This window comes from Chiloscyllium plagiosum, unplaced genomic scaffold (assembly GCF_037043375.1).
Source record: "Chiloscyllium plagiosum isolate Xiang-an unplaced genomic scaffold, Cpla_swu_hap1 HiC_scaffold_2, whole genome shotgun sequence".
Lineage (NCBI taxonomy): Eukaryota > Metazoa > Chordata > Chondrichthyes > Orectolobiformes > Hemiscylliidae > Chiloscyllium > Chiloscyllium plagiosum.
The window spans coordinates 92,424,872-92,449,710 of record NW_028270140.1 but is presented as its reverse complement, the minus strand read 5'-3'; the positions used below and the strand labels follow the sequence as shown (position 1 = coordinate 92,449,710).

The 24,839-nt window shown below is 40.8% G+C and overlaps 1 protein-coding gene across 3 annotated transcripts in view; it reads right to left on the bottom strand.

Moving 5' to 3' along the window:
• tmem232 (transmembrane protein 232) overlaps window positions 1-24,839 on the bottom strand; it is a 137,400-nt gene that overhangs the window by 45,693 nt on the left and 66,868 nt on the right. For all 3 annotated transcript variants that reach the window (XM_087998699.1, XM_043710462.2, XM_087998700.1), the window contains exons 9-10: window positions 3,934-4,060; window positions 54-228 (exon numbers count right to left, since the gene is read on the bottom strand). In XM_087998699.1, the coding sequence (XP_087854825.1) occupies window positions 54-228; window positions 3,934-4,060 (302 nt within the window). The remainder of the gene's footprint in view (window positions 1-53; window positions 229-3,933; window positions 4,061-24,839) is intronic.

The window sequence follows — 24,839 nt, the reverse complement described above, 5'->3', positions numbered from 1 at the left end:
ATTATCAAATCTGTATCTTAATAATGTAATTAGCATTTTATCCTGGCACTCACCATCTCCTGGTGCTGTTGCTGGCTGGACCTGAAGAAGTTGGAGCAATCCGGGTGCATTCGTCCTATTGGGTGACTTTGATGAATTTCCATATCCGTTTAGAGCAGCCTTTTGAATTTCTGAGGTACTTCCATACAGACAAATGTCTCCAAGTATACAGCAATAGAGATGAATTAGCTGCAAAGAATAATCATCACAATCTTCTGTGCTCACATTTTCTGAGAATTAAATTGACTGGTTACACATTGGTTTCATGTTTTTAAGTTTGCAATGGTAACAGCATGGATTTTTGCAATTCTATTGCTTTAACAATAACACAATGCTGCCAAAAAATACCACCTCTTCCTTACACATTACATCGTCCAAAGCTATATAGAAAAGACACTGGGTGCAGAGTACAATTAGTGCGTTAGAACCTATTTGTTCTAAAATACATGCTTCAGCCGGAAGTAATGCATTCCATTCTGCAAAACTCTCTGCCTCACATAGGCCCTCAACAATTTAAAATAAGTTACTCCAGGAAAGCAGTTTTTAAAGAAAAGCTATTATACGACAACAACATATACATTGCCTTTGACATTGTAAAACATTACAAAGTCCTTCACAGGAGTAGTTCTCAAACAAAATTTGACATAACATAACATAAAGAAATATTAGGATGGCTGATTAAAATCAGTGATGTGCAAGGGATTACAGCAATATGCAAAATTCACACAGATTTGTATGGCAGGAGGAAGTTAGTAGCATATGTACAGCCAAGGTTATGGAGGATTTAAATTTTAAAATTGCATGGGTTCAACCATGATATAATTTAGATCAGCAAATATTGAGGTGACGCAGAAACAGGAGTTTGTGATTTAGGATGGGGAACAAAATTTTAATGAACATGTAATTTTGATGGCAAACCAGCAAGGATAACTGTAGAATGGTCAACGCTATTTGCAATGAAGACAATACAAAGTCAATGATAAGAGCTTTAGGAACAGATATGCTGCAGCAGGGATGGCATAAAGCAATGCTATATAGATTGAACTGGGCAGTCTTGGTGATGTAGTGATATATGATTGGACCCTTATCACAAAGTCAAATTCAACACTAAGACTAAACATCATGGTTAAGCTTTAGACAGGAAGAGGAATGAAGTTGATGCTAGTGAACGAGATTTGAGGTGGTGACTGAAGACAACGGTATTAAACTTCCCAATATTGAATTGAAGGCAATTCGCACATGATGTCACAGAAGCAGTGTAACAAAGTAGAGACATTAAAGGTGTTAAAGGGATCATGGTGAGATAGAACTGCATGTCATCAGTTCACATGTGGAATGTGGTATTACGTTTTTATATGATGTTGCTAAAGTGGACAACATGCATATGAGACATAGGTAGGGCCAAGATCTTCAAAAGTCTTTAATGATAACAATACAGGGGCCGGAAGAGAAGCCATTTTAGGTGATTTTCTAGTCATAACTAGCCAGGTAAAAATAAAATAGAATGAGTGCAGGACCACCCAGCAGAAGACAAGCGCTGGAGGAGTATGTGTGGTTAACTATTTTAAAGGTTGCAGACAAGTCAAGAAGAATTAAGCGGGACAGCTTACCACAACCACAGCTACATAGGATGTCATCTGTGACTCTGATAAATGCTATTTCAGTACTTTGGCAAAAGGTAGATTGGATGCATTCAAACATGGAGCGACATGAAAAATGGGCACAGATTTGAAAGGCGAATACTCATTCAAGGACTTTGGAGGGCAAAGGGAGGTTAGAAATGGATTGATGGATGGCAAGGAAGAAGAATTATGGATTTTTTTGAAAAGTGAGTGATGCCAGGAGGTTTCAAAAGTAGTAGGGTCTGCATCCAAGTACAGCGAACCATAACATACAGGACAAGACTTAGATCAGTCGGCCATTGAGTCAATCATTGAGGCACCATTCTCCTGCCTTCTCCCTGCAATCTTTGATCCCCTTATCAATCAATAATCTTCTGTCTTAAATACTCAATGACTTAGCCTCCACAGCCTCTCTGAGGCTGTGCCCTCTGATCTTAGTCTCTCCTACTAGTGGAAACATGTTCTCCACGTCCACTATAACCAGGTCTCTCAGAATTCTGTTAATTTCAATCAGATTCCCTCCTCATCCTTCTAACTCCATCTAATACAGACCCAGAAACCACAACTGCTTCTCATATGACAAGCCTTTCAAGTGCAGGATCATTTGTAAACCTCCTTTGGAATACTTCAATACCAACACATCCTTCCCATAGATATAGGGCCCAAAACTGCTCACAATATTCCAAACACAGTCTGACCACAGCATTATACAGCCTCAGCAGTACATCCCTGCTCTTATATTCTAGGCCTCTCAAAAAGAATTCTAACATTGTATTCACCTTCCTAACTCCAGTTGAGCCTGCATGTTAATCTTAACAAATCCTGAAGTGAGACTCCTAAGTCCCTTTGTGCTTCACATTTCCAAAGACTTTCATTATTTAGAAACATCTAAATCTACATCTCTATTCTTCCTCCCAAAGTGCATAATCTTATACTTTTCCACATTGCATTCCAACCACTTGTTCATTGCCCAATCTCCTAGCCTTTCCAGGTCCTTCTGCAGCCTTCCCAACACTTCAACACTACCTGTCTATCCACTTATCTTTAGTGATCTCCAACTTAGCAACATTGTCCTCAGTTCCTTTGTCTAGATCGTTAATGAATAACATTAATAGTTCTTATCCCAAAACTGATCTCTGTGGAACTCCACCGGCTATCTTCCTGAAACAAGACCCTTTTATCCATAATCCCTAGCTTCTGTGAGTCAGCCAATCCTCTATCCATGCCAGTACCTTGCTCCTAACACCATGATCTCTTATCTTAATTAGCAGCCACCTATGCGGCACCTTGTCAAAGGCTTCTAAAAATTGAAATACATCTGGTTCTCCTTTGTCTAATATACTTATTACCTTCTCAAAGAAGTCTAGCAGAATTGTAATCAAAGACATCCCTTTGATGAAGTCGTGCTGACTATTTTAACATGCACTTCCAAGTACTCCGCAATTTCATGCTTAATTATGGACTCTAAAATCTTACAAATGACCAAGGTCAGACTAACCGGCCTACAGTTTCCTGTCTTCTGCCCCACTCCCTTTTTTTAAACAGGGGTATTACATTAGCCATTTTCCAATCCTCCAGGACCCTCCCTGACTCCAATGATTCCTGCAAAATCACCACTAATGCCTCCACAATTACTTTCAAAACCAATTCCCCACTAAGAGTGATGAAATCTAAGTTCATTTGATGTAATGGATTGGAAATGAGGGCTATACCAGAGTTAATATCCTCTATCCTTTGTTAAAATGGCATAAGCTGGTTTCTCACAATAAGTGAAAGTAATTACAAAAACTGGCTGGATTACAAAATGTATTATTGAGCCCCTTGTCCTCAGGTAATCATCTTCAATCATCAAGGATCATTCAAAAATAAATTCCAATTTCTCTTAAATGTATTGTAGAATCATAGACTGACAGAGCACAAAATAAAACTATTTAGCCAATCTGCATATCAGATCACTTCCAATGTCCCCAGGTTATGAGAAGTGCCAATATAAGGAGACTCCTCATGGAAATGGCTTTCAAAGGGAGATGTGGAATCTCCATCATCCCCCATAAATCTATCCAGAAAGATTTTCATTTGTTTATTTCCACTGTCACTCTTCTGCCTTCCTCTGCCTGTAATTACATTGAAAATCTGTTGTACTCCTTGTAACTTACATAGAAGAAAGGTTAGGTAAAATAACTGTTCACACACATTAAATCAAAAGCAAATTAATTCTGAGAAAGATAATCCATAATATTTTGCATTGAACACCATATAGCTTTATCTTTACCTGTTTTATGTTATTAGAACCAACACGTGATACAAGAGTTGTGCCCAGCTCTGTCAAGACCTTCAAACAAGCCATGTTCATTTTGGCAGCTTCACCCAAGAGCAACAAACCAAGTGCAGAATCAATCCTGAAGATTAAAAAAATAGTCATACATAATGGAAACAGCCTTATCAGTTCAACTAGTCCATGCCATCCAAGTTTCCCAAATTAAACAAGTCTCACTTGCCTGCATTTGCCCATATCCCCCTAAATTTTCCTATTCACGTACCTATCCAATGTCTTTTAAATGTTTTAACTGTATCTGCACCTATGACTTCCTTTGGCAGTACATTCCACACACGAACCACCCTCTTTTTGAAAACATTTCCCTCAGGTCTCTTTTAAATCTTTCTCCTCTTACCTTAAAAATATGCATTCTAGCATTGAACTCCCCTACCGTAGGGAAAAGACTTTTACTATTCACCTTACCAATGCCCCTCATGATATAAACTTTTATAAGGTCACCCCTCAATCTCCTATGCTCCAGTGAAAAAAGTCCCAGACTATCCAACCTCTCCTTATAGCTCAAACCCTCCAGTCCCAGCAATAATCTGGTAAATATGTTCTGAACCCTCTCCAATTTAATATTGTCCTTCCCATAGCAGGATGACCAGAACTGTAATTAGAACCAACACGTGATACAAGAGCTGTTCACAGAACAAGTTACTAGGATTCAAGTCACTTGGTCCTGGGATTTGTTAGATGGTAATTGTTTTTAAATTCTTCCTTCATGTTTATCTAAGCAGAACCTCTTCCGTACTCCTATTTTGTTGATACCCATTTGAACAAGTGAATCCTCTGTCTGTAACTACAAGTTCCTTTCTGGCCCTGAGCAGGCAGCACAACTTTCTGGAATGCTTTCAATAGCAGAGCAGAGTCTTTCCCCAATTAGACTGCACCTCTACTTACATTCTCACTTGAATGGCTTGTAGAAGGATTCAAAAACAGAGCCAGAACATAAAAGTAGGTCACCTAAGCTATTTGAGACTAGGGACAGTAAAAGTGCAGCTAGACACATAGGCCAGGTACGGTTAATCAGACCTGATTCCACTCAAGCAAAGAAACATGGAGCCTAGCAGATAGATGAGAGTGTGATGCTGGAAAAGCACAGCAGGTCAGGCAGCATCCGAGGAGCAGGAGAATCGACATTTCGGACATAAGCCCTTCATCAGGAATGAGGCCTCATTCCTGATGAAGGGCTTATGCTCAAAATATCAATTCTCCTGCTCCTCGGATGCTGCCTGACCTGCTGTGCTTTTCCAGCATCACGCTCTTGACTCAAATCTCCAGCATCTGCAGTCCTTACTTTCTCCTAGCTAAGCACGTACACAAGCTAAGCTCGCTAACTGGAGTACGTCCCAATTCAGCAAGAAAACAGGAATCACATTCAACTGGTGTTGCAAAGTTTGAGGTAAATGATCTAGTGCAATGTGCCACATACTCCATGCTTAATGTGATAAGTCGATTATACTACCAAAGCTTGACAATCAATATGTAATTGGTTAATAAGAAGGAACAGATACATGATTGATGTGGATTTGTGTATAAAATACGATTATAACTGTTGAAAGACAGACTCTCCAGCCAAAGGTGACTGTTGTCCCTTTAAGGTTGAGTCCCTTGCATTGCAAGTAATAAAGGCACTGTGTGTGAGAGAAACTAGAATACTATCATCTGACTGAATGCTTTTCCTCAACAATTTTTGGAGGTCCCACCAAGATGGCTAACCCTTTGAATTGAGGTGCGTGTCTGGAGACCGTACCTCACTGGCAAACGAACCAGCTGCAGCAGAGAAAAGGTAGGGACATTTATCCCTTTGGTTTGGTTACCGGTGAGAAAAGGGGTTGTGACCTGTGTTCCAGGACCGCGGTAAGCCAATTAGGAGCGACAATAGTACAGATTTGAATATATGATGTGAGTGAACGTTGTTCCAGAGTGCTAGGATAAATGAGAAGAGAAGTAGGTTAGAGGCCCTTCAGAGAAATAGTGCATTATGTGTGTGTGAGAAACTAGAGTACAATCGTCTAACTGAATGTGCCACAGAGTTCACTCATCTGCCTTGCAGTTCCTGTTGTCATCCATACATACAGCAGGAATCTTGAACGTGTTGAACAACTGTAAGGGCTGAGACTCCTCCACTTGTTTCTCAAACCCCATATCTGCCTCACCCACAGTGTAACCCTCCCATATCTACTTTTGTGTCAAATCTAATTATCCAATTCCAACGGAGTGACTGCCTTCTGGAACCTCCCTGATGCAACAGAGTCTGTAGTTCTGTTCCAGTTTCATGACTCTGAGCTGAAATTGCTCAAACAGCAGACACAATCTATAGATGCAACTGCCACACTGGAAGTGGCAATCATCAGCCCCCATATAGTGTAACATATCCTGCTATCTTTTATTATGTGTTAATTATTACATAATCGGTCAATTTTATTACTACCTTACTACTGTTGTAAACCTTACTAAATCTCAATTATTAAAAAAACTTACATGGGTACACTAACCATACACCTCTTCCTGTGATATCATTTTGATTTTTTCTTGAAATGCTGTTTGCCAACAGACAAAGCCCTCAAGTTGTTTTGTTCTAAAGTCACTTGCGTTAATGCTATAAATCTCTGCTGCTATTGCTTAAACAAATACTTTTTTCTTTATATTAAATCTGAACCTTTATATGAGATCAGACATTAGCACTGCTGCTTCAGCGGCAGGGACCTGGGTTTGATTCCAGCCTTGGGTGACTGTCTATGTGAAGTTTGCACATTTCCTCTGTTTGCCTGGGTTTCTGCTGGGTGCTCTGATTTCATCCCACAAAGATGTGCAGGTAAGGTGGATTGACCCTGCTAATTGTGGAGTTACGAGGCTCGGGTGGGTCTGGATGGGTTGCTCTTTGGAGGTCGGTGTGGATTTAATGGGATGAACGGCCTCTTTCCACAGTGCAGGGATTCTATGATTCTATTCTATGATCATATACAGAACTATGTTGTGTAAAACAACTGTATGCAAAAACAAAATATTTATCTTTTGAGGTTATAGCCTTCAATGTCAAAGCAGCTAAACAGATCCCCTCTGCTGTGACACTAGGCTATCTCGACTAAGAAAGCCATTGGATCAATGCTTTAAATTAGCTGATCTCAGCTATTGCTATAGCAGGACACTAAAGTTAACCTCAGTATTTGAGGTGATGGAAACAGAAGTGAACTATTCAGAAATTCTGCTCTCAAGTCCTACTTTCTATGATCCTTACTTATAAGTTCATACATAACCATTAACCAAAGACAGTGTTAGCTTTCGCTATAACTTATCCTCCTCAATCTACCAACCAGAGTCAATAGATGAATGAATGCCTTTGAAAACACACAACTGTCACCTATTATTTGTGTGGCTTTCCCTTTAATTTTTTTTAATAGCTGTACCATCTTATTCGACCAGTGATATGCATTATTTTACATATTATCATCTGACTACTAAAGATTCTGTATAGTATTCACAGTTCCATTGATGGTGCAGATTTTCATGTGGGCTATCCTGGAGTCACAAATTTAAAATGATACACATTGATAGCTGTGGGAATGAGTTGTGGCAGGCTGGATGCAAGTTTGACTCAGGGATAAAAGGCATAGGATAATGGTGAGCATGTTCTTAGGGAGCAGGATGAAAGAATATAGGTGATATTGCCGAGGGGTCCATATGAGGACTGTACCCTTTGATAGATATTAATGAACTAAACTTAGAGTCAGAGGGCCTTTGGTCCAACTCATACAGGCAGACCAAATATTCTAAGTTAACCTAGTCCCATTTACCAGCATTTGGCCTATATTCCTCTAAATCCTTCCTATTCATGTACCCATACAGATGCAATTTAAATGTTATAATTGTATCAGTCTCCACCACTTCCTCTGGCAGCTCATTCCATACACACACCACTCTCTGAGTAAAAAAGTTACTTCTTAGGCTCCTTTTAGATCTTTTTCCCTCTCATTGTAATCCTGTCAGAAGTCATGCAACACCAGGTCATAGTCCAACAGATTTATTCAAAATCACAAGCTTTCGGTGCACTGCTACTTCGTCAGTTGAGGTGGACATTCAACTGTCGTGTTGTCATGTGACTTCCGACTTTGTCCATCCCAATCCAACACCAGCACCTCCACATCTTAAACCTATGCCCTTTAGTTTTGGACTCCACAACCCTGGGTGTCTAAGCCTCTCATGATTTTATAAACCTCTATAAGGTCATCCCTCAGTATCCAACACTTCAAGGAAAATTGCCACAGCCTATTCAATCTCTCCCTGTACTTGAAACCCTCCAACACCGGGAACATCCTTGTAAATCTTTTCTGAACCCTTTCAAGTTTCACAACATCTTTCCTATAGGAGGGAGACCAGAATTGAATGTAGTATCCTAAAAGTAGCCTAATCAATGTCCTGTACAGCCGCAACATGTCCTCCCAAATCCTATACTCAATCAATGCCCTGAACAATGAAGGCAAGTGTACCAAATGCTTTCTGTACTACTCTGTTCACCTGTGGCTCCACTTTTAAGGAGCTATGAACCGGCACCCCAAAGTCTCTTTGTTCAGAAACACTCCCAAGGACCTTACCATTAAATAAAATGAACCCTGCCATGACTTGCCTTTCCAAAATGCAATACCTCATATTTATCTAAATTAAACTCCATCTCCAACTCCACCAACTGATCAAGGTACCATTATACTCTGACATAACCTTGTTCACTGGCAATTATTCCACCAATTTTGGTTTCATCTGCAAACCTCCTATGTTCATACCCAAAGAATTTATATAAATGACAAAAAGCAGTAGGCCCAGAAATGATCCTTGTGGCACACTGGTGGTCACAGGCCTCCAGTTTGAAAAGCAACCCACTATCACCATCCTCAGTCTTCTACCTTCGAGCCAGTTCTGTATCCAAATGGCTAGTTCTTCCTGTATTCCATGAGATCTAACCTGGCTAATCAGTCTACCATGTTGAACTTGTCGAATGCCTTACTGAAGTCCATATAGATGATACCCACCCCTCTGCCTTCATCTTCTTGGTCACTTCTTCAAAAAACTCAATCAAGTTAGTGAGACACTATTTCCCACGCACAAAGCCATGTTGACTATCTCTAATCAGTCCTTGCCTTTCCAAATACATATACATCCTGTCCCTCAGAATCCCCTTCAACAACTTGCCCACCACCGAGGTCAGGCTCACCGGTCTATAGTTCCCTAGCTTTTCCTTACCACCTTTCTTTTTGTTTATTGAAAAGATTTTTATTCTTTACAGAACTATAAAATTACAAAAAATATAACAATCTGAGAGTATAAAAACAATTACAATAAACTAACTACTACTCTACTCTACAAAACAAATAATAAAAAAGCTACCCATATTATTCAATTAGTACTTGAACAAACTAAATTAATTTAAATTAAATTACCCCACTTAGAGCAACCCTCCCAAAGCTCCTTATCACTAGGAGCATCAGTTAGCATACCAGTATTTATTTGGGATTCTTCCTCTCAGGGCACCCGGCTCATCAGACCCAGGTCTCATGGCGAAACAAAAGCCCTAGTTAATATGGCTGAGAGATCTGTTTCTAGATGGTTCAGAAAGGGCCACCACGTCTTGTAGAAAAGTTTACTTTTCTGGTGCACCATACTTGTACGGACATCCAGGGATGTGTTCCATAACTAATGTATACCATTCCGGCAGGCCCAGAAGGCTTTCCGAGACCAAAGTCATCAAAATGTTCTTCCTTACACAATATGTAAAAATATTAAACAGCTTTTTCCCATGCTGATCTAAGGAAGGCAAATTTGACAGGCCCAGGAGAAGATGCAGTGGATCTACCTTGACCTCAGTCCTCAGGACCCCCTCCATGACACTTGCTATTGGTGCCTCAATACTTGAAAAGCTTGAAAAGCTTTGCATGACCACAAACAATAGGTAAACGTGCCTATACCTATATTGCATTTAGGGCTCAATGGAGATGGTCCCTTTTTGAATTTCGCAAGCTACTCTGGGGCCAGATAAACCCTGTGAAGGACCTTCAGCTGCATAGCATGCACTCTGTTGCAGATCAAAATCTTTCTCATGTTCTCCCAAATGTCCTCCCATATCTCTGATGAAATCTCCGCTCCCAACTCTTGCTCCCAGACCCCACGGAGCCGCTCAATATCTTTCAAGGCGCCACCTCCCGGTAAATGGTAAAGGGTGCTAACCGGGAAACTGCCTGTAGTCTGAAGCATTCTCCTCTCTACGTCAAACCTATAAGGATCAATCGAACTGTAGGCTTTTTCTGAATAAAGTCCCGAACCTGAAAGAAATGAAAGAAGTCCTTACTGGGCAATTCGTATTTGCGACTCAACTGATCGAAGGACATCATGACCTCCTCCTCAAATAAATCTCCCAGGCAAGAGATTCCCCTGGATCCCATAACTTAAAACCAGAGTCCATCAACCCTGGCCAAAATCCTGGCATTCCTACTATAGGAGTGAGAAAGGAGGTTTCAGATAAACTGCCTTCACTTTGTCGCATTGCTCTCCAGGCTTTAACCATACTGATGACAATTGGGTTCCATGACTATCCTCATCTTATCCATGCATAACAGATTAATGGGGGCACTTCGCCAGGGAGACCTCGATATTCTCGAAATGACCTCAGGTCCTCACACGTCCAATCATGCACAAAGGATAGAAGAGGGTTTATTTGATACCTCAATATCTGGAAAGTCTACCCCCCACATTCCCTGGGGAAGCTGCAATTTGGCAAGCTTAATGCGAGGCCACCTGTGATGCCAAATAAAAGAACCAAGCCAACCATTGAGTATCCGCAACATTTGCCCATGCAACATCAGAGGGAGCATTCACATGGGATATAATAAGCGAGGAAGAATGTTCATTTTAATAAGAGATATTCGGCCTAACCAAGATATTGGAAGAACCTCCCAACGCTGAAGATCCTGCCTAATCTTATTGAGCAAGTTAGCCTTATATAACTGGTCAAAGGTGGGAGTAATGAAAATGCCTAAATACAGAAAACCTCCCTGGGACCACCTGAAAGAGAATCAGATTTCACATTTGAGATCGGATATTACCCCCAAGTTTAGCAGCAAGATAGGCCTGTATAAAACACAGACCTCCACCGCCTTCCCCCTCTTGAAGATGAGAGAAATATTAGCTTCTCTCAAACAGGGCAGGAGGCAGTCCTGACTGTACAAATAATTGTACATGTCCAGCATTGGCCCAGTAAACATATTCATCAATTCCTTATAAAACTCACTCGAAAGGCCATCTGGGCCCAGTGTCTTACCACTTTGGAGATGCCTTACCGCCTCCTGTGTCTCCTGCACTGTCAAGGGAAGCCTGCTCTGAAGTCTCACCTGGAAGGTCCAGGTTCTTAAAGAAGGATTCCATTTTCACCAAATGATCCTCACAGCCCTCCGGCTGATACAGCTTGGAGTAAAATTTCCTAAAAGCCATATTAATCTTTTTGGATCCACAAATAGGCGTGATAGATTGGGGAGGTGGGGGTGCTCTTTTTCCTAGCCAAATATGCCAGGTATTTACCTGGCCTACACCCATACTCAAATATCCTTTGATTCGCAAAAAGAATCTCTCTCTCTCCTCACTGTTTGAGTAAGCGTGGAATTCAGAGCAGCCTGGAGAGTTGTAATTCGCTGTAATTTAATCACAGATGGCCAATCAAAGTCTGTGATCTCGGCTACCTTCAGCCAGGTCTTGAGCAGACATTGCTGCTTTCCCCACTGTTGTTTCCAACTAGCTGAATAAGAGATGATTATACCCCTTGCATAGGCCTTGGCAGTCTCCCAGAGCACAGATGGGTTACTGACTGTGTCCGAGTTGATATCCAAAAACACTTTAAACTTCCATGAAAAGTATTCAATAAATTTACTATTCTTAAGCAGAAAGGGACCCCAATGCGTCAATGACACAAACTTACCCCATTGTCCCTGGCCTTAACCTCCAAATACACTGCTGCATGATCAGAAATGGCTATGTTCCCAATTTTACAGAATAACACCGAATCCAAAAAAGCCGATGGACCAAGAAGCAAATCAATCCTTTTGTAACATTTGTGCGGATTGGAAAAAAAGTAAAATCCCTACCTGCCAGGTGAAGGCATCTCCATACATCCATCAATTCCAACTCCATACATAAGTCCACCAATTGTTTAGATTGTGGGGCGGTGCCCTGGGAACCCCTGGGCACCCTAGCCACTGTGGGATCTATGAGGCGATTAAAGTCTCCTCCTATAATAGTACGGCACGTTCCAAGCGCAATCAATCTAGAATGCGCACCCGTCAAAAATTTAAGAAGGTGTGCTGGAGGATTCTGAATACCTTACCTCTTAATATGTACTAAAGCTTTGAGTATCACAAACAGCCCATATTCATTTGTTCTAACAACTGAATTGGGAGATTCTTCTGAAGGAGTGTGGCTATTCCCCTGCTTTTAGAGTTAAAAGATGAAAAAAACAGCTGGTCAAATCCCACTTGCTTCAACTTTAGATGGTCCTTGTCATCAAGGTGGGTTTCTTGTAACAGAATGACATCAACCCTCTCCTTTCTAAGATTTGAAAGTACATTCTCTTAATTGGTGAGTTACTCCCCTTAATATTCCAGGTGCACCATTTGAACAAACAACTAGTCATAGTCATCTAAAACAGCCTGTGAACCTGAGAGGAAGAACCCTATTCTCAACGCATTGAGTAGAGACAATTAAAGACTCACAGAGTCAGAAAAACACATCGACAGAAACTACTAAAACAAAACTTTTAAAAACTACAGTTACAATAAACCAATACAGAAAATAGATAATAGGAGACTTGCCCCCTTGCCCATAGGGGGCACTCACACTACGACAAACACCTCCATGGCTAGCTGAAGCCTCACCCCAAACCCAGGCAAAACAAAAGTAAAGAATACATAAATCTTACAAGCATAGGAATTAAAAGTGGGTATGTCAACTTCCATTATTGCTGGAAAAAAACCCCAAAAGTTCAGAGAATGCTTCCCAAACCCCAGGAAAGTAAAAAAGGGAAGAGAAAAGGAGATTAAAAAATATTAAAGGAACAAAACAGAATGAAAGAAACAACAAAAAAACCCACTATTGTCCATATGGCTTGAACCAGTCAGTCTATTTGAAATGTCCAAAAAGTTCTTTGCTTTCTCTGCTGAGTCAAACACATGTACAGACCCTCTGTGGCTGAAATGGAGCACTGCCAGGTACTTTGCAGAGTATTGGATATCCAAATCCCTCAGCCTCTTCTTTACTTAATCAAAGATCTTCCTCTTAAAGATCACGGCCACAGAAAAGTCCTGAAAAACATAATCTTCGATCAAAGTTTGGGTGAAGATTTGTAGCTCGGGTGCTCGTTGTTGTGGTTCTGTTCACCAAGCTGGAAATTTTTGTTGCAAACGTTTCGTCCCCTGTCTAGGTGACATCCTCAGTGCTTGGGAGCCTCCTGTGAAGCGCTTCTGTTGTGTTTCCTCCGGCATTTATAGTGGCCTGTCCCTGCCGCTTCTGGTTGTCAGTTTCAGCTATCCGCTGTAGTGGCCGGTATATTGGGTCCCGGTCGATGTGTTTGTTGATGGAGTTTGTGGATGAGTGCCATGCTTCTAGGAATTCCCTGGCTGTTCTTTGTTTGGCTTGCCCTATAATGGTAGTGTTGTCCCAGTTGAATTCATGTTGCTTGTCGTCTGCGTGTGTGGCTACTAAGGATAGCTGGTCGTGGTGTTTCATGGCTCGTTGATGTTCATCGACCTGGACCCAATATACCGGCCACTACAGCGGACAGCTGAAACTGACAACCGGAAGCGGCAGGGACAGGCCACTATAAATGCCGGAGGAAACACCACAGAAGCGCTTCACAGGAGGCTCCCAAGCACTAAGGATGTCACCTAGACAGGGGACGAAACGTTTGCAACAAAAATTTCCAGCTCGGCGAACAGAACCACAATAATCTTCGATCCCTGTGGATTCTTCCCCATCATTCTGGAAGCTTCCAACACCTTTTGCTTGTCTCTATAGGACTGGGATTGCACTAGGACCAGGCAGGAGTACTGGTCAGACCCGGGCCTGCGCCCCATGACCCAGTGAGCTCGACTGATCTGCACCCAGTCCGCCTCAGCTTCCCATCCCAGAAAATGTGGCAACCATTGCTCAAAAAAACTGGCTGGCTGATACCCTTCTTCTCACTCCAGCAGCCCAAAAACATGAATGTTCTTCCTCTGACTTCGATTCTCGAAGTCGTCAACCTGCTCCACTAAGGCCTGTACCTGCTTTTCCAGAGCCTGGACCTGTCCTGCCAAAGATTTGCTGCGGTCTCTGATGCTGCGGTCCACTGCTCGACCTCCTCCACATGCTACCCGTGGCGCTGCATCTCCTGCTCGTGCCTTTGCCGCATGGCCGAGATCGGTTCCAACCTGGCCCACGTCCCTTCCATCGTTGATTCGATCTTTTCTCAGAGTTTAACAAACTCTGAAGCCAGTCCCTGCTGAGAGGGTAAGTCCAACGGGCTTTCACAGAGGCTGATGCTGCGGCCACAGGTGCATCCATCACTGCAGGGGAGTGCACTGCTTATTGTGATCCATGCAGCCCTTTGCCTTTAGTCGTCTTCCCAATTCACTAAAAAAGATATGTAGCGATTCTAGCAACTTAAAATTACTGTTTTTTTCCCAGGTCATCTAAAATGTTGGGGGCAAAAGCATCACTTTGCCTGAGTTATGGTGCAGACCTCAGTAAGGCTGACTTGTTAGATTGCCGTCACCTTGAATCCCCACCTTACCACCTTTCTTAAATAATGGCACCACATAAGCCACCCATGGATCTTCCAGCACCTCACCCGTGGCTATCGATGATACAAATATCTCAGCAAAGGGGCCCAACAATCATCTCTCTAGCTTCCCACAAAGTTCTGGGATACACCTGATCAGGTCCCAGGGATTTATCCATGTTTATGCATTTTAAGACGTTCACCACTTCATCTTCTGTAATATGCACACTTTTCAAGGTATTACTGTTTATTTCTCCAAGTTTTCTACCTTCCATATCCTTCTCCACAGTAAATACTGGTTGAAGTACATTTTTAGTCTACCTTGAGTTTACTGTGACAGCCATTTGGTCCCATTACCCAACTAGTGTTTAGAGGAATTGTCACTCCATGTGGTGAGAAGAGATTTCGCTCAGTAACTAAGCCACAGTATTTACAGTTAGATGGTGATGAGAGACATAAACCTGGAAATGACTGGAATACATAAAGTTGTGCTAAACATAACAGCAGAACCCTTTAGAATATATTGATTTAGTTGTTCACCCAGCAGCTGGTCAGCTTGAAAGGCTGGTTGACCAGAAAGCCTGTGGTGAAAGACAGCAGTTGGCAAAACTATAGCTTATTGAAAATACCATTGTGCATTTTGTCCACTTGAGGCTACCACAACAGCAGGGGTCCAGTAGGAGAAAGGATAATCATAAAAGATTCATGTTCAACAGAACATGTAGCACTTTTGATTCTGAATGCCTTTGGTGAGTATCTAACCATTTATTCCTAGGTACTTTATAACAGCATTATGAAACTTTCAAAAGGCCCTTATCTATTTTCTGCGCAACATTATAAGTTTAAGATTTAGGGGCATGTTGAGGCTATATTAGAGATATACACAAAAGACACTCTAGCTTGAATTCAGAATTCGGGAAGCTTGCCCAATGTACCATTAAAAAATAGTGCCCTCCTTCTGTATTGTAGTGGAGATTACATTTCCTTACATGCGAAAAGTCCTGGTTCAAAACCATGCAAAAACATTTTGCGTGAATTACTGGTGTCATTGTGGAATAATGATTCCTGATTAATCCTCCCTGCTTACTATTTTAAAAGTTATTGTGATACAATGGTACCGTCCCTGCCTCTGGAGGTATCATATGGCCCAGAGGTATTCAAGTCCGACCTGTTCCAGAGGTGTATACTAATATCTCAGAACAGGTTGATTAGAAAATAACTATATACACACACATTGATTCTGCAAAAATGATCACCAAATCAAAAAGATTAATCTCAGGTCATTACAGGGAATTTTGATCTGTGTCCCAGATGAAGATAGTATTCTCTATGCCTGTCTAACATCTTATGATGTGTATTTAGAATCATCTGGATTTACACATCTGCAAATGTGTCTATGATATTTCAAAGGTATGATGGCAGGTTTTATAATTGCAGATGTCAAAAGATAAACAGTCTAACCTCTCCATGATGGATGTGAAGAATGAATGATATTTATGAGATGATTACTCATGAGGAATACAACTACAATTCAGCAAAAGAAATGCACTAACAACCTATTTCACATCCAGAAAATATAATATATGAAATAATTGTTTTCCAATGTGCAAAACAAGATAATTGTCCAATACTGCATAGGACTGAGGTAACTGCCAAACAAATTGTAAATTGAAATCAAAACATAAATAATCAAAGGTTGTCTCTTTAGTCAACTACCAGAGCTCTAAGAATTAGCAAAATCATGATTGCTTTCAGTATCTATATTACGTCTATATTATTGCCATTTGTTAACACAAAGGTTAAACAAAACAGGTCTTGGACATTTGTTGCCTTGTAGTTTTATGTGGATAGAGAGAAATTATGGCATTGGGTGTGGGCTGAGGAGATTAAAACTGAGCAAGTCAATAAACATCTCTCCAGAAAAAAAGATGTAAGACTTGGCTTCTATTTCATTAACCACCTTGGAATGAGGTTGAGCCTGACATAGTAACTATCACAGTTCAGGTTTAACTCCTGTAAACACAATTAATGTCTCATGTGCCACAAAACCACTGTACCCTTACAAACAGCATTGTAACTTGTCCAAATGATGTTCTAACTGTGGCAGTGCATTCTGACTCTGGACAAAGTATTCTATTATTGACAAACAGTGTAAAGCTGATGGAAAACCTAATGACTTTGCTGATGCTCGTCATCAGCAAAGTTAACTATTAACAACTAGGTGCCACACAAAAAGGACAAGAGAATGTAGCCAATGCAGAAGTGTAAGGCCGTTCTGCAAATTACTTTTGCACTCTTTTTGGTCTGTGTGATAGCAACCATTGGCTGCCTAATATAGGTGTTCTCATAGATACAAGAGCATTGAGAGGTACAGTTGATAATGTCATAGACCAAGTATATAGAGCTAAATTATTCACTAAACTTGACTTCGATGTAAGCTACCATTAAAATGAGCTTGAAGTAGAGTTGAGGTAACTTACTCATATCAGACTTCTCAAGAAATAAGGCTCAATTTTGGAATCAGTTCAGCAGCTTAGATATTTCAGATGATGATTCAGTCTGCACTTCAAGGATTTGAAGCACTCTGAACATCAGTGATAACACTCTCATTTGTGGTCACAATGAATGTGAGCTTGAGATGTGCATCTCTACAATCAAACAAAACCAGAAATTTCTGAAAAAACTCAGAAGGTCTGGCAGCATCTGTGGAGTGTCAACATTTCGAGTCCAATGACCCTCCTACAGAACAGTTTCCTGTACACTGGTTTGAGGACACACATTTCCTGTTTTGACCTAACAAGATTGTGGTAGTGAGTTATTTCCAGTGATCCATGGTGGAAATTAATACTTATTGCATGCTAAAGAATACAAAAGAGTTTCCCAGCCACAAAGGTTGGGAAAGCTGACCCACCTTAAAGATTCTGAGAATTTAATACCAAGACTTTAATTTACGTTTGTGAAACTGAACTTTTGTCTCCTCCTCAATTAAGTCCTCTTCTAAAGGCTGAGCCCAGACATCATGCCTAACAGTTGGAATAAAATTAGCAATCACTTAAGAATTAAGAAATGTGATGTGGATTTGTTAAGGGAAAATTGAAGTGAGCTAACTTGCTCAAGTTTTTGATGAGCTAATAGGGAGGATTGATGCCAGTGATGTGATTGATGTGGTGTAAATGGATTTCTAAAAAGCATGTCATAAATTGCTACTGCAAGCTTGTCAGTGATGATGAAGCCTTTGGAATTAAAGAAGTAGTGGCAGCAGTTGGCTGAGTGACAGAAAGCAGACAGAAGTAACAAATACTTGCTCTTTGGACCAGAGGATTGTATTTAGCGCAGGTCCGCAGGGATCAACTTAGAAGCACTGCTTTTCTTGATCTATATCAATGACTTTGGTGTGCAAGAATATAATAAAATTAAAAAAAAGGACAGATGTGGGCCTTTCAGCCCCTCAAGCCATTCTATAAGATCGTGGCTGATCTGCCCTCGCCTGCTCCTCATAAACCCTCAACTCCTTGGTATTTCAAAAATCAACTCCCTCCTCTTTAATACTTATGATCTAGCTCTACAACTCTCTGGGGTAAACAAAGCCAGACATTCACTATTCGCTGAAAGGAAGGAAGGATAATGAAGAAGACATTTAGTGTGGCAATCTCTACTGGTCAGTGCATTGAGTATAGGAGTTGGGAGGTCATATTTTGGCTGTACAACACATTGGCTAGGCCACTTTTTGAATACTGTGTGCAATTTTGGTCTCCCTGCTACAGGAAAGATGTTGTGAAACTTGAAAGAGTTTGGAAAAGATTTGTAACAATGTTGCCAGGGTTGGAGAGTTTGAGCTATTTGGAGAAGCTAAATAGGCTGGGGCTAGTTTCCCTGGAGTGTTGGAGGCTGAAGGGTGACCTTATAGACTTATAAAATTATGAGAGGCATGGATAGGATAAATAGACAAGGTCTTTTCCCCAGGGTGGAGGAGTCCAGAACTGAACGGCATAGGTTTAGGGTGAGAGGGGAAAGATTTAAAAGGGACCCAAGGGACAACTTTTTCACACAGAGGGTGGTACATGTATGGAATGAGCTGCCAGAGGAAGAGGTGGACGCTGGTACAATTACAACATTTGCAAGGCATCTGTGGGTATATGAATAGGAAGAGTTCAGAGGGATATGGGCCAAATGCTAGCAAATGGGACTATATTAGTTTAGGATATCTGATCAGCATGGCCGTGTTGGACCGAAGGGTCTATTTCCGTGCTGTACATTTCTATGACTCTATGACTCTAAATTCTTTTACATCTCAGTTTCAAAATAATTTTCCCTTATTCTGTATCTACATCTCCTAGTTTGAGATTCCCCCACTAGTGGAAGCATCTTCTCAACATCCATCCTGTCAATTCCCCTCAGAATCCTCAAAATTCCACTTGCCTCTTTTGGTGACATTTCGTGTTCAATGCACAATTAACATCTGAAACTCAATTCAAATAATAGTTGCTTTTTGATTTTTTTGACCTCACACTTTCTGCATGCAACTCCATCTGCCAAGTTTTGCTCACTCAATCTATTTGCATTCCCTCGCAGATTCCTTGTATCTTCACCACATCAGCATTTCACTCTGACCTTCTCCTCCAAGTCATTAATATAGAACATAGAACAGTAAAGCTCAGAAACAGGCAATTCAGCCCACTACGTCTGTGTCAACCATGAATGCTGTTCTAAACTAATTTCAACTGCCTGAACATGATCTGCATCCCTCTATTCCCTGCTTGTTCACGTGTGTGTGCCTGAATGCTTCTTTAACTTTGTTATCACATCTGCTTCTACCACCTTGTCTGGCAATGCATTATGGGCACTTAACACACTCATTTTTTTTAAAATCATGCCTTGCAAATCTCATTTAAATCTTTCCTCTCTCACCTTAAACCTATGCCCTGTACTATTTGACATTTCCACCCTGAAAAATACTCTAACCATCAACGCTATCCATGACACTCATTATTTTATATACTTCTATCGGTTCACCTCTCAGCTCCTGACACGATCAAGAACAATCCACATTTGTCTGATCTCTCCTTATACTTAATAGACTCCAATCCAAGCAACATCCTGGTTAACCTCTTTTGCACCTTCTCCAAAGCCTTCACATCCTTCCAGAAATGTGGTGACCAGAACTCCACACAATACTGCAAATGTGGCTTAACTGAAATTTAATACAGTTGCAACATGATTTGCCAACTTTTATAATCAATGCGCCTTCTTTACCACTCTATCCTCTTGTGTTGCCCCTTTCATGGAGCTACAGATTTGTGCCTCAAGATTCCTCTGAAATCACAAGCTTTCGGAGCATTGCTACTTCGTCAGGTGACTTTGTCAAACCCAGTCCAACAGCAGCACCTCCACATCATTTCTCTGCCCAAGTTTCCAACTGTTCTACATCCTGCTATATCCTTTGACAACCTTCCTCACTTCCCAATTTTCATGTTATCTGCAAATGGATTAATAAGGTCATCTATACTTTCATCCAAATTTCTGAATGCATATATTATGAATAACGCAAGTCCCAACACTGATCCTTGGGCAACACCACTAGTCACAGTTCTCCAGTCAGAAAAACAACTGTCTACGACTACCATCTGCCTTTTATAGCTAGTAACTTATTGAAGTCTTAGGACTGATTCATATGGTACTCTACTATTTGTTTCTTTCCAACCTTAAAAAGGCGTATGGGGTCCTGGGTTTTTAAAAATTGGGTCATGGAGTACAAAAGGAAGAAAATTAAGGCAAACCTTTATAAAGCATTGGTTTAGCCTTAACTGGAGAATTGTGGCTAATTCAAAAGAATGCATTTTAGGAAGGATATGAACACATTAGAACATGGCCAGAAATGATTTACAAGAATATATTCCAGGGCTGAGTGACTTCAATTTTGCAGCTCAATGGTAGAAGTTTAGGATGTTCCTTTTCATGAAGAGACAGATGAGAGAAAATCTGTTGGAGGCTCTCAGGTTCAACACTCACTGGGTGAAGAAATCTCTCCTCATCTTGGTCCTAAATGGTCTATTACATATTCATAGGCTATGACCCTTGGTTCTGGACATTGGAAAAATCCTTCCTGCATTTACAGTCTAGACCCATAAGATCTACTTGAAAGTAGGGGGAGAAATTATGACTTTGGAAAAATCTAGATATTTGTATGCAAATATTTAAGTAAAAATCACAACACCAGGTTATCGTCCAACAGGTTTATTTGGAAGCACTAGCTTTCGGAGTGCTGCACCTTCATTGGGTAGCTATGGAGCAGAATCTTAAGACAAAAGATGACATGCAACTGAAACGATATTTTGAACAAATCTAGATTGCTGTTACCTCTTTCATCTATTAGAATGGGTTGGAGGTTTCGGTTCATTAAAATGTAAATCCCAGAACTTCTTTTAAGTCACATTCTCGAGATAACTTAAGGTTTTTTCAAAAAAAAAAGTGACACCTTAACTCAGACAATGCACTAAAGGTGTGAGGTTAGGCCTGTCTGTATCCCAATGTTGAGTCAGACTGGTTCTATTTCCAAAGTAGGAATGTATAAAATGTTACATGGATTTACTACCTGCATTGACTGCTTTAAGATTGTACACTTTTTGAGAAAAATAGAATGTGTCTGCAAATACAACTCTGCAAATACAAATTCACCTCATAGTATATGTGTGTGTATCTGCATGTGAGAAAGAGTGTGTGTGCATGTGAATGTATGTGCATGTGTGTGAGTGCACGTGAGGCAGTGTGTGTTTGCATGTGCTCGTGCTTGGTAGAGTGAATGTATGAATGTGATGGAGTATAAACCTGTGAGAGGGTGTGAATGTGGAGGATGTATGTGTGTGTGTATAAGAGAGAGCATGTATATGAGAGAGAGTCTGCGTGAGTGTGATTTGCATTTGCAGAACTGTATTTGCAGACACATTCTATTTTGCTCAAAAAGAATACAATCTGCAACCAGTCAATCCATGTAACATTTTATAAATTCCTGCTTTGTAAATAGAACCAGTCTGACTCAAGATTGGGATACAGACAGACTCTAAACTCGTACCTTTAATGCATTGTCTGAGCTGAGACGTCACATTTTCTTATAAAATCTTATATTTTAAATATACTCTTTCAATTGCAATACACTATAATCTTTTGCTATAATTTCTGTGTCTTATGATTCTGCTCCACAGCTACCTGATGAAGGAGTAGTGCTCCGAAAGCTAGTGCTTCCAAATAAACCTGTTGGACTATAACCTGGTATAGTGTGATGTTTAACTTTGTCCACCCCAGTCCAACACTGGCACCTCCACATCTTTTTTTTAGATTAGATTACTTACAGTGTGGAAACAGGCCCTTCGGCCCAACAAGTCCACACCGACCCGCTGAAGCGCAACTGACCCATACCCCTACATTTACTCCTTCACCTAACACTATGGGCAATTTAGCATGGCCAATTCACCTAACCTGCACATCTTTGGACTGTGGGAGGAAACCGGAGCACCCGGAGGAAACCCATGCAGACACGGGGAGAATGTGCAAACTCCTGAGTCAGGAATTGAACCCGGGTCTCTGGCGCTGTGAGGCAGCAGTGCTAACCACTGTGCCACCGTGCCACTGTTTAATTTAACATAATCATTTCTATGATTGCATTTAAATCTCAAAATGAAAATGTTTTTTTGGTGTGTAAATCTGTTTTGGATCAGCAATTCTTTTTGTGACCATTCGCTGTGAAATCCACTAAAGCCCAAAGGGAGACGTCTTGATTATGATGAGCGATTATCCTGTACTTGTTACTTCTGGTGCTGGCAGCATTCAACCATCTTGCTGTCTGCCTTTTGATAGTCACATTCACATCTCAAAGGTAGCATACACTGTCATACATTCAGCCATGACAGTATCAGTTGGTAGCATATTTACCCCCAAACCATAAGTTGTTGGTTCAGGTCCCACTCCAGGACTTAAATACAACAATCTTGACTCCAGTACAGTACTGAGGGAATGCTGCACTGTAAAAGGTACCATCTTTCAAATGAGCATGTGAGAATTAAACTATTGACTCCATTGGCTCTGTCAGGTTAAAGTTAAGGTACCAACACAAGACAGGGTAATTATCCCCCAGTAATCTGGCCAATAGCAAGGGAAGGGTGATAAAAAAAAAATTGATGAACAGAGGAAAGTAGAATATAACAGTAAGCTAGCCAGGAATCCAAAACAGATTTTAAGAATCTTTCCAAGTATAATCAGTTCCTTAGAATCAAAAACAGGAGAAACTATTATCGGGAATAAGGAAATGCCACAGATGTTGAACAAATAGGTTGTATCTGTCTTCGCAGTTTGAGACACAAATCACCTGCAAAAAACAGTAAGAAGCATCCTTACAAGGTCTGGCCGACATGTGAGTCCAGACCCAGAACAATGTGGTTTTCTCTTAACTGTCCATTCTGTTCAAGGGCAATTAGGGATGAGCAAATAAGCCACAAATACTGGCGTTGCCAGTGACACCCACATCCTAGGAAGAATTAAAGGAGCCAATGATCACTAGATAAATGCTTTGGATTTAGAGGGGTTATCCTATGAACATAAGCTAAGTAAATTGTGAAGTGATCTCATTGAAGCATGCAAGACTTAGAAGTGGCTTGATTGTATATACATTGAGGAATGGTATCCCCTGACTGTTCAATCAAGAAGTCAATCATTTAGGATTGAGATGAGAAGAAACCTCTTCAATCAAAGGATTGTTAATCTTTAGATTAAATTTAGATTTAATTGTATAACCTAGACAGCTCCAGTTCTGAGTATATTTACATTTAAATAGATAAATCTTTGGTCTGTCAGGAAATTAGCAGATACTAGTTGAGGCAGAAGTTTGAGCATGATTGTACTGAATGATGGAGCCTCAAGGAGTCTTTTGGTTGACTTCTATTTTTTGTGTTCTCATATTTATGGCAATGTAACCAACAATCTTTAAAATGGACTTAACAGATCCTTGTCTTCTATGACCTTTCACCTCCTACTTGAACCTGTACTCACAATGGCCCAAATTTCTGACCCTTTACTGAGCAAAAAAAAATTACATTCATTTTATTCAGTTCTGCCTTCGAAATCCTTGAATAGGAGCCTCCAGTTACAGAACTGTGGAAATTAATCCAGGAATGTCCACAGCCAGAAATTCACTCCTAATTTTCACTTTTTCAGTAGTAAGTACTTCACAATCTTACAGCATAAATTATGTTTAAACTTAATAATTTAAATAATAAATGACCTGCCATCACTTTGACAGCTCCTGGGAAATTGTCAGTATTTAAATGTAGATGATAGGTGGTAAAGGAGATAGTAAAGCAAATGGATGGAGAGGGTTGTTTTGAGTGTTAAAGTACCAGATTGAGGAAATTGGTGAGGAGTAGGCTACTGGGTGTTGAGGGTGTAAGGGCTAGCTGGGTGAGGTAAGGGTCGTAGCTGGCGAATGGGATAAGGTGCTGGGTGGGTGAGTAATGCTGGTTGGATGAGAAAGATAGGGAAGGAGGTGGAGGTTTGGTAGCAAGGTGATGAGGGGTTAGAATGCAAGTGGTTGAGACAGATAGGCTTTCAAGTAAGTGAATGAATGATCATGATAGGTCAAGGGGTCAGTTCAAGGGGAGGTGTCATGTTGAGGATATATGTATTGTTGGAAGTGAAGAGGTCAGGTTGGCAGTGGAGGAGAGATGTCAGTTCAGGAGAGTATTCCAGGCTGGTCTGGAGGTTTTTGGATCTGGTGGGGCTGAAGGTATTAGGTTTGGGATGGGTGGTTGGGTCTGGCAGAATTGAGGTGTTGAGTTTTGGTTTGGTGGGGGCAGGAGTAGCTTGTATCTAGTGGAATCAAGGAGTTGGGTCTGAAGATTGGTTAGATATGGGGTGTTGTGACTAAACAGGATTGTCAGGTCAGGCAGGACTAAGCTGGCTGTGGGGGCTTGGTGTGTCAGGAATCAGTGGGAGGTATTGCATGGTGAGTCAGGATTCAGTTTAATAATTATACAGAATGTAGAGTAGGATATAGTTACTCTCACCTTTCCAGCAT